The 15,430-nt window shown below is 46.2% G+C and overlaps 1 protein-coding gene across 5 annotated transcripts in view; it reads right to left on the reverse strand.

The window, feature by feature from the left end:
• NTRK3 (neurotrophic receptor tyrosine kinase 3) overlaps positions 1–15,430 on the reverse strand; it is a 203,856-nt gene that overhangs the window by 135,959 nt on the left and 52,467 nt on the right. For all 5 annotated transcript variants that reach the window (XM_005148762.3, XM_005148765.3, XM_005148764.4 and 2 more), the window contains 4 exons: positions 8,175–8,332; positions 5,858–6,000; positions 5,131–5,272; positions 2,566–2,862 (listed from right to left, as the gene is read on the reverse strand). In XM_005148762.3, coding sequence (XP_005148819.2) covers positions 2,566–2,862; positions 5,131–5,272; positions 5,858–6,000; positions 8,175–8,332 — 740 coding nt within the window. The remainder of the gene's footprint in view (positions 1–2,565; positions 2,863–5,130; positions 5,273–5,857; positions 6,001–8,174; positions 8,333–15,430) is intronic.

Raw genomic sequence — 15,430 nt, forward strand, 5'->3', positions numbered from 1 at the left:
AGGGAAGTGTAAAACAACCCCCGGGTGACAAACACGGCTTTCCAAACGGGGGAAAAAAACTTGGAAAAATATTTTTGTTTCAAGTCAAGCAGAAGAACTTTCCTTGGCTTTTCTAGCGAGGGGGAAAATTAAGGAAAAAAGAAAAAAGAGGAAGAAATGTTTCATTTGGAGACTTTTTTTTCCTTATTAAGGCAGACAAAGTCTAGTTGTAAAAGTCTCATTGCTTCCACATTTTCCCCTTTTCATTCTTCTCTGCTGGAGTAAACAAATTCAACAGAAAACCACAAAAAGTTTTTCCCACTAAATCCTGGGTTTTTTAAAGTATAAAACCTAGCCAAGAAATCTCCAACAACTTGAGTTCCCAAATAACTGAACACTTAGAGCACAGGAGGCAGCAGGTACATTAACCTTCGTATATTAAGCAAGGAGATGGTAGCCTATGGTAGGGATGCCAGTGACAGCATGCAACGAGATTTTTACCCAGGATATGACACAAATCTATCTTGGGAGCCACTACCCTGGCTCCTAGAGCCACATCATCACAAGGAATCAGGATATGGCATGGGACATATCTCCCACCCAGCTTCTAATAGCACGTTCCTTCTCTCAACTTGGGAAGTACAAGCTGGTGCAGTACCAAGAGATTGCATACCAGGGGTTTCTAAAAAACATGGTCACAGGTCCTTTTTTATGTTGTCAGGAGATCTTCCAGGCATTCCATTTTCATCAATTAAGTCTATAATCTTACCATGGGTAGTGACAGCAAAACCCTAGCACATGTGAGTAGCTATAGGCAATAAGCTTCTTTAAGGTTCCCCAGCATGGTTCATTCAACCTGTGGCATTTTCTGGAGTAATCTACCTTCAAATGGGAAATTATGAACGTTGGCTGCACCAAGTGTTAATGTCATCTGTGGCAGTGGAAGGAGCAGCCACCTTCAAGGAAAAGTAAATTACATCCTGCATTGGGCTGATAGCGTCTGCCAGGGTGAGGAATGGGTTAGGACTTTGGATCAGAACAAATAAATGGGTCAGTTCCTACTGAGAGATGGTTCAGGGTCAGTAAGTTCTCCACACCAACACCATACACAAGGTATGGATGAAGGTACACTCACAAGGGCAGTGTTTTACATATAGTTCACACAATCTCATTCTCCCAGAGCCTCCAACACAAAAGGTCCTTCAAGCATCAATGTGCCTTCCCACTCCACAGCACGGCTCAGATCCATTTCTGGGATCAGCTCTCTGGAACAGGAGATTTGCCCCCTTTTCTGGAGGTCCAGCACCTACTTAAGAGCTGTCCCCATTTGACAGATGGGGAAATGGAATCATAAAGGTGGGACCTGACAGAGCTGAGATTGCAAACCTGTGCACTTCTCACCCACCTACATTTGATAAGCTGCTCTTCTGCCCTGACAGAGGGAAACATAAATAAGTCAGATAACCAAACAGGGCATCATCCTGGAAGCCAGAATACAAATTTTCCACTCCCATCCATATCAGCTCATTTGTTCAATTGTCAGCTCTTCAAGGCAGAGATTTGGGTTTGCATTTATGATATTTGACCTGTGGGAAAACTCTATGCACATATATGGTGTGATATAAATAATAAATGAGAGTACTGTTGGTATTTTTCTATATTTAGCAAACGCCCTATTTTGCTGGGTTTTCTTGGGCTGCAAGGGCCAATTTAGAGCTGCCACTTTCTCATGGCATCATTCCTACAGGCAGCAGCATGCACAGATTAACTCCATAATGGCCAGCAGAATGTCAGTGTTGCAATGCTAAAGGGCAGGGTAAGACCCTCTGCATTCTTATACAGTGCACATGTCACCATAAAACCTCTACTGCTCTCCCCAGAGCTGGATCTTCATGTCCTCAAATGTTGTGGGGTTATTTTGCGGTTAAGTTCTAAATCACTAGGGAGTACAATAGGGAATTCCAAGCAATCAGTTAAGAAATCCCAGCAAATTGATGCAAAGCAACTAATTGAGCCATCACATCTTTTGTAGACCTGTCATCCTGGCATTGCACATGTCATATTCAGAAAGAAAACAATCCTGACACTGCTGCATCCAGCTTTAATCATTTCACAACTGCAAGCTAGAAGGAAAAAAAAAGGGAAAAGCTGCATCACTTCAAAGGGATTTCTTTAGCTCACAACTAGCAACCACATTGAAGAATACCTCCTCTCCAAAAACCTCACCATCCTCTTTGGGGCACCCCAGAAGAGATCCAAAATAATTGACCAAGCTTACATCCCATTCCCACTGAAATCCCTAAAGATCTTTTAAAAAGCCCCAAAATACACTGCAGAATATGTTACACAACAAAAATATCTAAACCAGTGTGTGTCTCTCTCTGCACTTAAGAGTTGCAACACCAAAGTACACATGAGTAGGAGAAACACACTGGAGGTGACCAGGCCTCCAGGGATCTTCCAACCTGATGCTCAAAGACCAAGTCAGGTTGTCAAGGCCTTATCTAGGTGCAAGGATTATTGGTGGGACCACAGTAAATCCTTTGGTTTGCAAGCAACCATGATGAGATAAACTGAATATCCTACCTGGAAAGGGCTTTTCAAGGAAGTGTCCTTTGATGGTTTGGTTGGCTGAGCCCAGCTGGTTGGTAGCCACAATCGTGTAGTTGCCATTGTTATAGTGAGTGGGTTTGTTGAAGAGCAGGCAACCCTCAGACACTTCCCCTTGTTGGTAAAACTCCATGTGGATGATCTCTGTCTCCCGCAGGACCTGGCCGTTGTGTAGCCAGTGAAGGGTGGGAGCTGGGTTCCCATGCACTGCAAAGGCAATGCAGTGCTCCAAGTGTAGCACAGGCTCCTCCAGAGTTAGGATGCGAGGGGGATCTAGCAGAGAGAAACAGGGCAGGCTCACAGCACATCTCCATTCATATCACGCCTCTGTGCACCACGGAGATTAAGATTATTGAAAACGCCTCTGAAATCCCTTGTTCCTTCTACTCCTCCCATGGATGTCTGCAAAGAAGCAGCACTAAATCACAAGAACCACTCCACGCTCCCCAGAAGTAGGATCTGAACCACAGCCAGATGTCTCTGGCTTCTGAACAGGAGTACAGATTAACAACAGAGATGGTCCTTCTGCTAGCCCAAAAGAATTTAAGGTTGGAGTTGCCCTACTGCTGCTCTCCTTCCCTCAAGGGATGATGGGGAGGTTGCATGTCCCCATTATGGAAAACGCGGCAACACAGTACTGTTACAGTACATGTGTGCAAGGTGCCCATGGGAGCTCTCCAGTCACACTAAGCAGTTTTGGATTGCACAGCTGTGGAAGCAAACATCCCTTAGCGACTGCCTGTCCTTGGGGGTTTTGACTGCCTGAATATCCCAAAGGAGTTCTCACCCGCCAAAAACCCTCCAGGGGTATTTTAATTAAAGGGACTAGAGTGGGAGAGGGAAAAGCAAAACAGAGACTCCACCTGCAGTTTATTGCATATGCATTGTCTTCCCCCTGGGACACCCCAAGAATTCAAATGTTATTCTGCCATTGCTTCTGAAACCCTGCTTACAACACCTACATGTAAGTCCCCAAACCACAAGGCTGACAAGGTCTGAACTATAACAACAGAGTGCTGAGCAAAGACAGAGGACACAAGATAGAACCATAGAATTAACTAGGTTGGAAAAGACCTTTAAGATCATCACGTCCAACCATTAGCCCAAGACTGCCAAGTCCACCACTAAACCATGTCACTAAAATGGAGGTCTTCCCTAAACCTCTCCTTTTTCCTGGTACCATCCAGTCGCAAAGACAATCCATGGGGCATCCACAATGAACAAAAACAATGTACCAACTTCAGGCCTCATTTGGAAAAAAGGCAGAGTGTTTTTAGGCAGTGAAAGTGTTAGAAGAAGGTGAAGAGATGAGCAGAGCTGTGCAAAATTATCCCACCAGCACCCAACTACCCCAAACCACAGAGCTGCATCCCAGCCACCTCTTTTTCACTCGCAAGCCTAGATCTGCATGTGGCTTGTTCACATCTTCCTGGCAAGGAGGATTCAAAACAGGCAGCCACCTACATGCACAAACCCAGATCTTTTCGTCATGAAATTGCAGCCTGAGTGATGGGTCTGGGCAGCAAGAGCAGAGGGAGCAGAAACCGTTACAGCTTAGAGGATTAAATGGCTAAATATAGGCATTGACATGGTGCAGTTTAAGGTGTGGAGGAAAAGATGCAAAACACACACGCCTGCTGACCAATCACCTCTGAGCTGATGTGAACTTTAATCACCTCCATTCCTCAATCCATCAATAGTACTTACTGGGAAGAAGATAAAAGCAGTAAAGCATCTCCTCTTCTTCCTATCCTTTGTGACTGCCTTGTCTACAGGACCCCATGTCTCCAGCACTGCACTGGACACACAATACCTGTGGGTTCACCCAGACTAGCCACAATCCCACATGGGTCTCTGCTCTACCTGCCAAGGTTGGGGGATTTTTCAAACTACAGAGTAAGGGCAAATATTACAGATACAGCAACATATAGTAAATCTCAGCTGCTTGAGAACACAAAGCTGTGTAAACTTCCTCTTAAGGTCAGGTTTGTGTTAAATTATATTAGAAAGCACAAGGAAAGTTTAGCTACTTGCAGCTAAAAAGTGAACAGTTGAAATTTGACATGTGCATGTTTGCACAGCATTTGCAGTTTAACTTTGTAGGAACAGATCTGAGAGGAAGCACTAGCATCCCTGAAATAAGAGGCAAGATTTACACTGGCTTCAGTAAGGGTGACTCTTAACCTCTCATATAGCATCAGGGCAAGCAACTCTGTGTTTGTAAACAGTGTTAGTCCCTCTACTGCTTTTCCTTACTCTGCTGGATCTTCCAACAGATGGGTGGAGAGATGTCTACCACCAGTGTGGTACTGCTGTTCCTCCCCTGCTGTAGTGCTCATTTCTGCATTAATAGAGGCAGCAGGAAAGCAAACATACTGACACTTAAAGAGCTGTGCGAGGATCCACCTCCCCCTCACTGTGCTCAGCTCCTAAACATCCACAAAACCAGTATGTCACAGGTAGAAAGCAGCCATACATTGAATGGTTCCCAGAGCAACCCTCCAGCCTCTACAAGATCAAGGTCTCTCCACTGCTACTTACAGTAGACGGTGAGCAGTACACTGGCATTGCTCATCCCCACCACGTTCTCAGCGATGCAGGTAAGCAGGAATCCATTGTCCTCACTGGTGACATTCACCAAGGTCAAATTGATGGCATGAACATTGGTCCAATTGAGGTTGGTCTAAAAACCCCAGAGAAATACAGACAGAAATCAGTGTTTGGTGGCTGCTCTCCTTCCTGCTACTGCCACAGAAAAATGAGGATCAATTTCCACATAAGAGAAGGTCTCCAAAATCCAAGGACAACTGGGAACGGGTTGAAGTGAGATATTTCCTCATCTAATTAAATACATCACATCTTATAAGAACTACTAAGAGGGGGAGAGCCATAAGGTTGTAGCACTGATAAACATAGCTTGCCTCTAGAAAAGCTTATTTCAGCTGCAGCAGACACTCCCATAGACAATTTCATTAGAGGAGACATAAGTTAATTCAATTAGGGAGCACTGAAATATGAAACTATCTCATCTTAACTTTCCAGCCATACAGAGGGAAGGTTTTGCTGCCTTCAAGTAGCTCCAAGGTTCTCATGTGGATAGGGTACAACCTCAATTTTCCTTTGGATACAGCCTTCTCATGTTTCTTATAGCAGCCTCCACCACCTATGTGACCCTTTGCCCTGCATGCACAGACCTGGGGAGTCCATAGCAGCCACCTTGCCTTTGCCACATCAAGCACAGGCAGCACTGAGATCCTGCAGCCCCTACCTGGTGTGTGTTGATGGAGTGGAGATCAGCCACTGTCCAGTCAACGTCGGGCAGTGGTGAGCCTGAGCCATTGCAGGTGATGACAGCATTCTCCCCTTCCCTCACCGTCAGGTTCACATGGCTCACGCTGATCTCAGGGAGGTCTAAAAGAGCCAGAAAACAAAGTGCTCAGGTCTGGAGCAGTGTTTGCTACCGCCAGCCACAGGACATGTGTGGATCCATATCCCACCAAGCTATTCCCTAGATCAGCCTCCAGCATCCTGAGATAAACAGTAGGGAAACAACAGCATGGCCTTGCCCTACTGAGAGAAGCTGGGTGTCTTGGAGATAGGGAAAACGTAGACACTGGAAATTAGGAGATGTGCAGATGAACAGACTCTTCCATTAAATTTGAATCTGAAAGCTGGTGTCCAGTTCCAGCTGCCCTTCCCTTCACTCAACACCCATTCCAACTCCCACAAGAGCTGCTCTCAAGGGCACATAGAAAAGCTGCATGTGCTGGAACAAGATCCAAAGTGTTCCCACCTCCAGGGACAAGGCACAGAGCACTCAGCACAGTAAAGTGTCCCTCTAATTTATAACAATCAAGAGATGACCAAGGATGTATCCTCATATTAACTGCAACTTTCCTAATAAAAGGTGCCCTTGTTCTTCCCCAGTGGTGGCAGAGGCATTCACTGATTTACGGTAGCTCTGATTTACACCACTTCCATTCTTGCTTCCACAGGCACCAAATGTCTTTGCAACATGAAACAAAACAGCACTGGTTTCAAGAAAGGCAGACAGCTTTCTTAATGTTGTAGAAGCAAACTGGGTTACTGACCAAGGGTCTCCCCCTCCTATTATAGGGCAGCAGTATCCATCACACTATCCCAAAGCCCTGTATGGAGATACACATCCTTTCATTGCCATCAAACAGTGGCACCAAGAAGGAAACAACATTGTACTGATTCGGGGGGATGCCAGAAGAAAGGAGGCAGTGGCCTAGCAAAGCTGCAGAGGTGGCAAGAATCAGTGAAGAGTGAGATGGGAAGGACAACATATGTTCTTTCCAGGTAGAGCTGGTATCAAATACAGCCACACAAAGACACACCACCCCTCAGCACTGAAGGACAAAGACAATGACCCTTGAGTTGTCCTAGTGCTTGAACAGTCAGGCTCTCTTTAGAGGAAAGCAGACCAGTGCAGCTCCCTTGTCCTTCCACAAGACCACAAGGTCAGAATGTCCTCACCCTGCGCACCAGCATATTTGTGTTCCCAAATCATCACCCTGCTGTCCCCTAGAGTCTAACACCACCGTTGGTGGAGCCACCTCTCCTCCTGCCCCTGATCCCTAAGGATTTTTTTTTCCCTCTAATCCTTGTAGATTATTCTTCCCAATGCAGGGAGGAAATTACAGCACTCTCTTAAATCTTATTAGTTCATCCACATGCTAGCACGCTTTGGCCAATTTCCAGAGCTTAATAAAGGGACATCGTGAACTTGAAAATAACTTGAAAGTCATGCAAATCCAAACGTGTGTGTTGTCTGTCCTCTACTGCTGCAAGAAACCAACCCAAATTCCTAGAAAAGAAAACCTCTGGGTTTCCTCCTTTTTTTCCAGCCCTTGAGTCTGACAGCTGCTTGCATATACACAGTTTAATTGTTGTGCTGAAGGTACACCTCCTTCTTCTCACTCTGCAAGGGATACTTTCCAGTAGTGGCAACAGCAGAGCACAACCTGACACCAACAGCTGATGTGTGAACAAGGTGAAGGAGAAAAGGGTAACTCTCTCAGGGCCACTGGAGTCTTTTAAACATCAGCAGGCAACAAAAAGATATATAAAAGTCACTCCTGCCTCTTCCCTACAGATATGGGCTTTCAATTGAAAAAAGAAAACAAAAGAAAACGAACAGAGACATGTATTTCCTAAGAGTAATTATGAAAGATACAGTGGCAGTGTCTTTTAATGATATGCTGCTTCTAGGATTTGTTAGACAGCCGAAGAGCAATATGAAACACATACCACCTTTTCAAGACATCACAGACTCATCACAGACACTTTGTCAAGCAACAGCATTACAGTGAAGGAAATGCCTCAGATCACCCAATACCTCCACACACAAATAAACAGCAGCCCCACATTTAACCAGATACTCTATTTTTAATACAAAACTACCCCCTGTCAGCTTCAGTTTTCTTGTTCTTGACCATATGGTGGGATTCTCCTACACCAGGTTACCCAAGCAAGTGGTCGAACCAGAGATGCCAGATAGGACAAGGTTGCCTCCCAGCACCACCTTGGCTTCCCTTGTGCCTGGCCCTAGGAGTGCTTACCACACTGGGTGATGTTCATCTCATGCAAAGGGATGATGGCTGCATCCATGTTCATGCAGGAGAGGTCCTGGTACTGCAGGTTCGCCTCACCCTTCTCCTGCCAGAGCTGGATCCAGCGGATGTCACAACTGCAGTTAAAAAGGTTCCTCTCTAGTCTCCTATGGGCAGAAAGAGTGTGAGAAAGGATGGTGGGATGGAGAAGAATGAGTAGGGCCATCGCCTGGCTCCAGGCTCCCCCAGCAGAACAGCCACCATGCAGGTGCAGGGATCCCTTTAGAGCTAAGGGAGAATCTCCTCTGTGTTATTTGCCTAGGGTCTTGTGGCACTTGTTATTCACCTCTTTTCCATCTCCAGAGCGACAGAGGTTGTACATCCACGTGTTTACAGTCTCCTTCACGCATGCACACAAGGTTTTCCATCTCCCAGGGCAGCACATAGATAAACATCTTTCACTGCAAGACCTGCACATCTGCAGCTTGATCCCACAGCCATACAGACACCCAAAGCATTCATCCCTCAGCAAAGGATCAGGCAGCTCCTCACTACCCTATAATATAGATTGACATCTTCAAATCCCATTTCAGTAGGGTCCAAAACCCTACTGGGCAAAACACACCTCCAGTCCCCACAAGCACTCAGTGAAGCTGGCAGCAATCCTCCCGAGTACCTTGTAGGAACACAGCCTCCTGGTGACCCAGGACACGAGCTAATGCACAGGATATCATGCATTTTAATCAAATCAAACAGCACTGCACTGAGACCCTGCTGACCTGACCAGGAGAAATGAAGAAAAGCACTGCCTTTAATGTACTTCATTTAAACCACACTTACACACAGTTTATATACCAGGAATGTTTATTATAATTGATTTTCCAACCTATTAACCATTTCATTTACATTTTTAAAGCCCTGCAGCTCTCTGTGGAGATGCAAAGAGGGCAAGTCACAGCAGGGAGAAAAGCCCAGTGCTCAGCCAGGAGAGACTGAGTTACCAGCACGGGTTGCAAACTTGAGCAAAACAGGAGATACAGCCTGACCGAAGTATCTCCCCACATAACTGTGGGGCAAAAGAAGATAGGGAGCACAGGAGCCAGCACTGCAAAAGGCAAGCTCAGTCATCCTAAGCAGACAGGCATCTCCAAAGGTCAAACCATTGCTTCCAGCAGGATCTAGATTCCCCTGTCCTATAGGAGGAAGTCAGTTTTTTCTGGTCTGTTCCATGTGTTACTTAAAAATTCATGCTTGCTATTACAAAATTAATTCCACCAACTAACAGGATTTGGAAACAACCTTCCAAACATGTGCAGCTCCTGTTACATCAATACAGTACTGCAAAAGGAGGAAGAAGAGAAAGGATCTTCTGGTAGCACCCACGGGTGTTCAACCTGAGCCTCAGTGATGCCACTTTAAATCTTCTCATAGAACAAGATGCCATCTGACTTTGAGTTGGTTTTTTTCCCCAAGAACAAACACTCAGTTAATCTTCACTCTGTGGCTTTTCATTAGTTCATTCCTTTCCTGTCAAAAGCACGTAAACCTTTTCAATGCAGATACAAAGCTCAGACAAGCAACTCAAAGGCCAAAGCGCTAAATTTAACAGACCAGAGCAGATTAGCACAGTGATTTGGTGGGATTCAAATGACAAGGCATTAGCTGCATGCTATGACAGGTACTGACAGTGTTTCACGCAGGCTTTGCATCCTCTTCAGCATGGCCATGAATCCCATCTTCTCATTGGGATTCTCCCAAGGTCACTGCTACAAGCAGGACACAGGATGGCACTTGCTAAGAGCCATAGACTCAGCTAACAGCAGATCAGGTAACAGGAGTTGTACCCTGGGACCCAACAGGGAGCTTGGGGAGCTCACAGACAACAGGGGAGAAATTCTGTTCTGCTGCAAATATCCTCACAAAATGAAGGCTGCAGGGGAGATCTGCTGTCCTAGCACTTAAAGGCAACTCTGTAAGTAATAGACAGCAGCCTTCCCAGCCCATTGCTAATTCATGAAGGCCCATGAATAATACAGGAGCAATGGGCTTCAAGACAGAACCTACCCACGACCTGCTCCACCATCAGTGATGCAACTTGCTCTAATCAAGACCCCCACAGGAGCTTTTGCACAAATTAACTCCCATCACCAGCTGGATGTGGCACCAGCAGCTGGCATGGCACCACGGGTAGAAAGGGCACAGATGTGTGCACCCGTTTTGACTAACAGGCATTGCAAAAACACTCTTGACATATGGGAGATGTCATCTCTCATTGCTTGGAGCCTGCCTGCCATGTCAGCCTGCTCTCCAAAGAAGTGCATAGGGATTTCCACGTTCACATTGTCCAAAAGCCTAGACCTCCATTTCAACCTCATCCAGCTGAAGATGTCCCTACTTATTGCAGGGCGCTGGCCTAGATGACATTTGAAGGTCACTTCCAATCCAAGCTATTTACGATTCTCTCCTCATCCCTTGCAGGGATCATTAGGAGCTGCAGCTCCTTCCAACTCTTCCTCCCACAACTTCTGTACATCTCCACTACTAACAACCCTCTGCTTGACAAGATAAATGTACCTTCCCTTCTCTGCAAGAAGCAGTGTCTTAGTTATCACAAGGCTCCCTTTGGCCAAAACCCACCGTCAGGCCAGAAGAAATCACCATGTGCTGTGGAGATGTCTCCCATCACAGTGTGAAGGACAAAGGTCTTCATTGCTGTTGTGTGCTTAATGAGTGCAGGAGCACCACAGTGATAATTAAAGCAAGAGGCTCCTTCTCATGAGCTGTATCCGACACAGCTAACTCCCAGAGAGGACAAGTAAACCCAAAGGGCATTTTTGCACGTAGCCTTAGCCTGGAAACGTTGCCAAAGCATCATTTAGTTACAGGCGCTCAGGAGCTGTGCACACTCCCACACCTTCTGGAGGCCCCATTAAAACTAAAAATCACTGTGAGAAATAGCAAGTATCACAGCTAGAAGGGAGCTGGGGTCCCTCTGCACAAGCAAAGCTGGTTCTGCACCAAGGACCTGGCCAAAAAAACAGGACCAGACCAGCACATGGGCCAGAGCCATGCACTAGCCCCTGGTAAAAGCAGCAGGGAAGCAGGCACACTGCAGGGCTTGTGTTTGGGACAGAGCAAAACTGTGACAACCATGGTCTACCCTGTCATTTGAGGGGACAATGACAGAGCAGAAACCCTAAAGGCATGGAGGCAACCAAGTCAGCACTTCAGAGACAGCAATGCTGCTGACCCCAGCTTTGCTCCCCACAGAAAGCTGTACGTCCTACCCCCCAGAACCGCCTGGCCAGCCTGCACCAGGGTGGACCAGCATGAAAAGGGACACCATCAGCATCCCGGTGTGTACTGGGACAGATAGAACTTCACACACACATAGAGCAGGGTTTTTTCCAGGCTAGGCAGCTAAATGATTCACATGCCCTGTTCCACACCTCCCCACTCAGCAGCTAAAGCAAAGCTGTCTGCAACTAAAACCTCTCAGAGGGCAGTGGAGATCCTTGCCACACTTTTCCTGTCTGTTTCGATTCACATAAAATTGCTGCCAAGGTTTCATACACTTGCAATTATAACACTCTCCTACCTCGGGACTGAGATCGCTTCCCTAAGCTTGAGAACCAAAGAGCACCCGGCAGAGAGAGAACAAAATCTATTTTTGTTTTTCATTTCTATTTATTTCCCAAAACCAGGACTTCTCTTGGCAGTCCAGCCAGAACTGTTATTTCCAAACCCCTGCCAAAAAGGAATGGGATAGAAAAGGAAGAGCTCAGACAGGGAGTGATGCACGATGGCTGTATTAGCTAATGCAGAGAGCAGGCAAGTACCCACTGTCTACCTACAACTCTATTAGTGTGACTGTTGGCGGCAACAAGTTTAGAAGCTAAAGGCACAGATGATAAGTTGGACTCAGAACATTAACAGAGACACTGCTGTGCTCCATCCCTACTAAAGCCTCTTGCTGTAGCATCACAGAAACATACTGCAGAGCAAGCTAGCAGAAACTGCTGGTATTAGAAATGCTCATGGGCCAGGCAGAGCAGTGAGATGTTCAGGACTACAAGGTCTTATACAACCAAAGATGTAATTGGATCCAGAGTTTTAGGTCTTTCTGGGATGGAATTTCTTGAAATGTCAGCCCTAAGCTCTCTGAGGACATGACAAAGGAAGCCAAGGACATGACAGAGGAAACCAGCTGTGACTTCTGGATAAGAAAGGCTCTAAGTCAATGTTTATGAGCTGTTGCATGTGTCAGATGCTTCCCTGTGCGCACTCAACTTCAGACTTTGGAGGGTTGTGTACACATTAGCCCAAACCCCTGCAGTCAAGGTCAGCCTGTGCTGTGGGAATTAGGGCTGGAGTCACTGGAAACCATTCCAAGCCTTGTTTCTGGCCAGGAGGAAAAAGATAATATTCTTTGGAAGTGTGCCTCAGTTTTGCCATCCTTTCTTCACTGAGTCAGCAGGGGAAAAAAGTCTCAGCTCTGTTGAACAATAAAAGAAAATGTGCTTTAAAGCAATACCATTTTCCTGAGCTTGATATGCCTCAAATGCAGCCAGGCAGCTGTTTCAAGTCCCAAATTCCCATCCACCTGCCTATTCTCATAGTGTGGCATGATCTTCCCATTAGTCTTCTGCTCTTTCCTCCTCCATGTTCACCACGCGTGGCTTTGTCAGGTCCTGTGCTCCCTGGCAATCTCCACATTGCATCATTTGTAGTTAATCTTCTCCAAGCACTCTCCTGGAGGATGATCCTCCCATCGCTTCCCTTCCTGTGTTCCCTGCTGCTCCAAGCTGCCTCATTGCAAGTCACTTTTACCTTTGGTAACTATTCCCCTCTGGATACACAGTTACCTGGTAGCGCTGGTACCTAATGTAAAGTGCTTCTGGTGAAGACTGCAGACCTGCATCCGCTTGTCCCACCAACCCTCTCTGTAGACCTCTCAAGAAGAGCAGACTCTTTCCAGCATCTGTATGTCTTTGGGTTCTTCTTTCCTCTGCACAGCCGTGCACAAGTATTGCTGCTCAGCCTGCCTCCCTATGGCTGCTGTCTCTGCATCAGTCTCTATTGCTCACCACCTTCTTCCTTTCCAGAGTGTTTTGGCTCAAATTCAAGTCCTTGGCTGATGTCAATCTGCAGCTCCCTTTCTAGCTTTCACCAGTGCTTCACACTCACTTTATGTGGGCCATGTATTCTGTCTCCCTCACAGGTTCTGGAAGCCTCCTTGGAGCTCAGTGTGCCAAAAAAACTGTCTTTTACTCACCCATCCTCTGCATTTCTAAAAAAAATAAATACAGTATTTCCCACTTTTGCGTATCTACGACTAATTTCTCACCATCTTATGTATTTGATTTTCCTCATCAGCAGGTCCTATCCGTCTAGCCCACGGTAGATAACATATGCCTTTAGCTTGATTCCCAGCATCTTTACGTGAATGATTACTCAGAGCTTAAGCTACACATCCATGCTGTCTTATCCCAAATAAATCCAAAGTTCAGCACGACAGTTTCACATCCCCAGGGAGGACACAGCAGGCACATCTCCCTGCCCCATTAACATCTATGTCCCAGTGTCCATCAGCTAAAATATCCCTCTCTCAGCACACTTTAGGGAACAGCACCATCATCTCATTCTGGTACTGATCATCTCCCTTGCACTCACATGTATGGAGGGTCCTTAGTAACAAGGAGCACCACTGACCATGCCCAGCCAACAGCAAGCCAGACCCCGCAGGCACTCACATGTGTAGGTCTAAGTTGGTCACTGAAGCTGGTACCAAGGGGGTGGTTTGCCAAGGTCCCTTTCACAGCCTGACAGAAGGAGAGGTCAGGCTGAGCCTCCAGCCCTGTGCAATGCCAAACCTCCCCACAGGACACCATGGACACTACGGACACCACATTATCACATCAGCACCGCTTTCCCACCCCATCACCTCTTTACACCAACCAGCCATGTGATCTCTCATGTTTCTATCTGTGTTATTTCTTTCATCAGTCAGGGCTTGTTGGCTCTGAGAAAACAGTTCTTGAGCACAGCTCCTTCCCATTTGCCAGGCTGCAGAGCACTAGCCCCAAGTGACTCTGCTGACACCAACCAAAGCCGCTCCAAGTACAGCAGCTTCCCTGTCAGGATCACCATAGCAGGACAACACAGATCTATACTTCATCAGGTGGGGACTAGCACACTTTACTGCTCAAACAGCAGCATCTCAATTCCTTTTATGCTCACTATTGGTCTTTTGAGCCTGACTTGGGCTGGCAGACCTGGGACATGCCTGAAGAAACAAAATATGACCAAATGAAACAAAGCCACATAAAAACAAGCCCTGTTGGAAGCATTGCCATTAATCTGCAGGCTCACCATTACTCCGGGCCCTGCCAGTGCCTCTAGCTCAGGACTGCAGCCCCATTTGCTCTTCCACTCTTGGGTGTCTCTTGGGTAACAACCATCAATCTGAGTTTTGCCAGACAGTGCAATGACAATAAGTAAAGGTCTAAGAATACAAATGACTCATGCTATTAAACTTGAAACCTGAGCCAGGCTAGAAAAAATATTTAGAACTGTAATGAGTAAGGCGATAAATCCCAAATTCAGCATTTTAACTCTGCAAGCCAGATCCCCCCCATCAGAAGGGCGTTTCTCTATTTTCTAATATCACCATTAGTATTTTTCATTTAGCAATTTGACAGAAATAAAATACACTGCAGTAACACCGGTGATAACACACTTACTCCCACTTGAAAGACTGTCTTTATTCTTTCATAAGTCACTTCTAGCTTACAGCTCTATTGATCATCAGTGAGGATGAATGGAGCTTCCCAGGATCCTCTGGGACAAATCCTACATATATATATTTTTTTATACCTAACAAACAACTATTTCAAAAATTCAACAAAATAGGTCATCAGGGCAACGCTCCATTGATTTCATGTCCACTTATTCTTCAAGCACAGCGCTGAATGCTCTATCAATAATTCAGCCGGCTGAAGGCCACCAGCGCCCCAGGAGAGATGCTATCTCATCTCCCACACAGGAGCCTCAATTGCTACAGAGCAAGGGAGACATTAGCCTAAAAAACAGGAGTGTCAGATAAAGCACGTCCATCAGCAGGAGGAAACCAGTTAGCCCTACCCTGCAAGAGATGAGCATCAAGCGTTTGAGAAGATTGACTCAAAATCTGGCCTAGTAAGCATTTCCAGTGTGTTCCCAGAGTTAGTCAACCGTTTACCACCCCAAGCATGACTTGTTCATCA

The sequence above is a fragment of the Melopsittacus undulatus genome, chromosome 9 (assembly GCF_012275295.1).
Source record: "Melopsittacus undulatus isolate bMelUnd1 chromosome 9, bMelUnd1.mat.Z, whole genome shotgun sequence".
Classification (NCBI taxonomy): domain Eukaryota; kingdom Metazoa; phylum Chordata; class Aves; order Psittaciformes; family Psittaculidae; genus Melopsittacus; species Melopsittacus undulatus.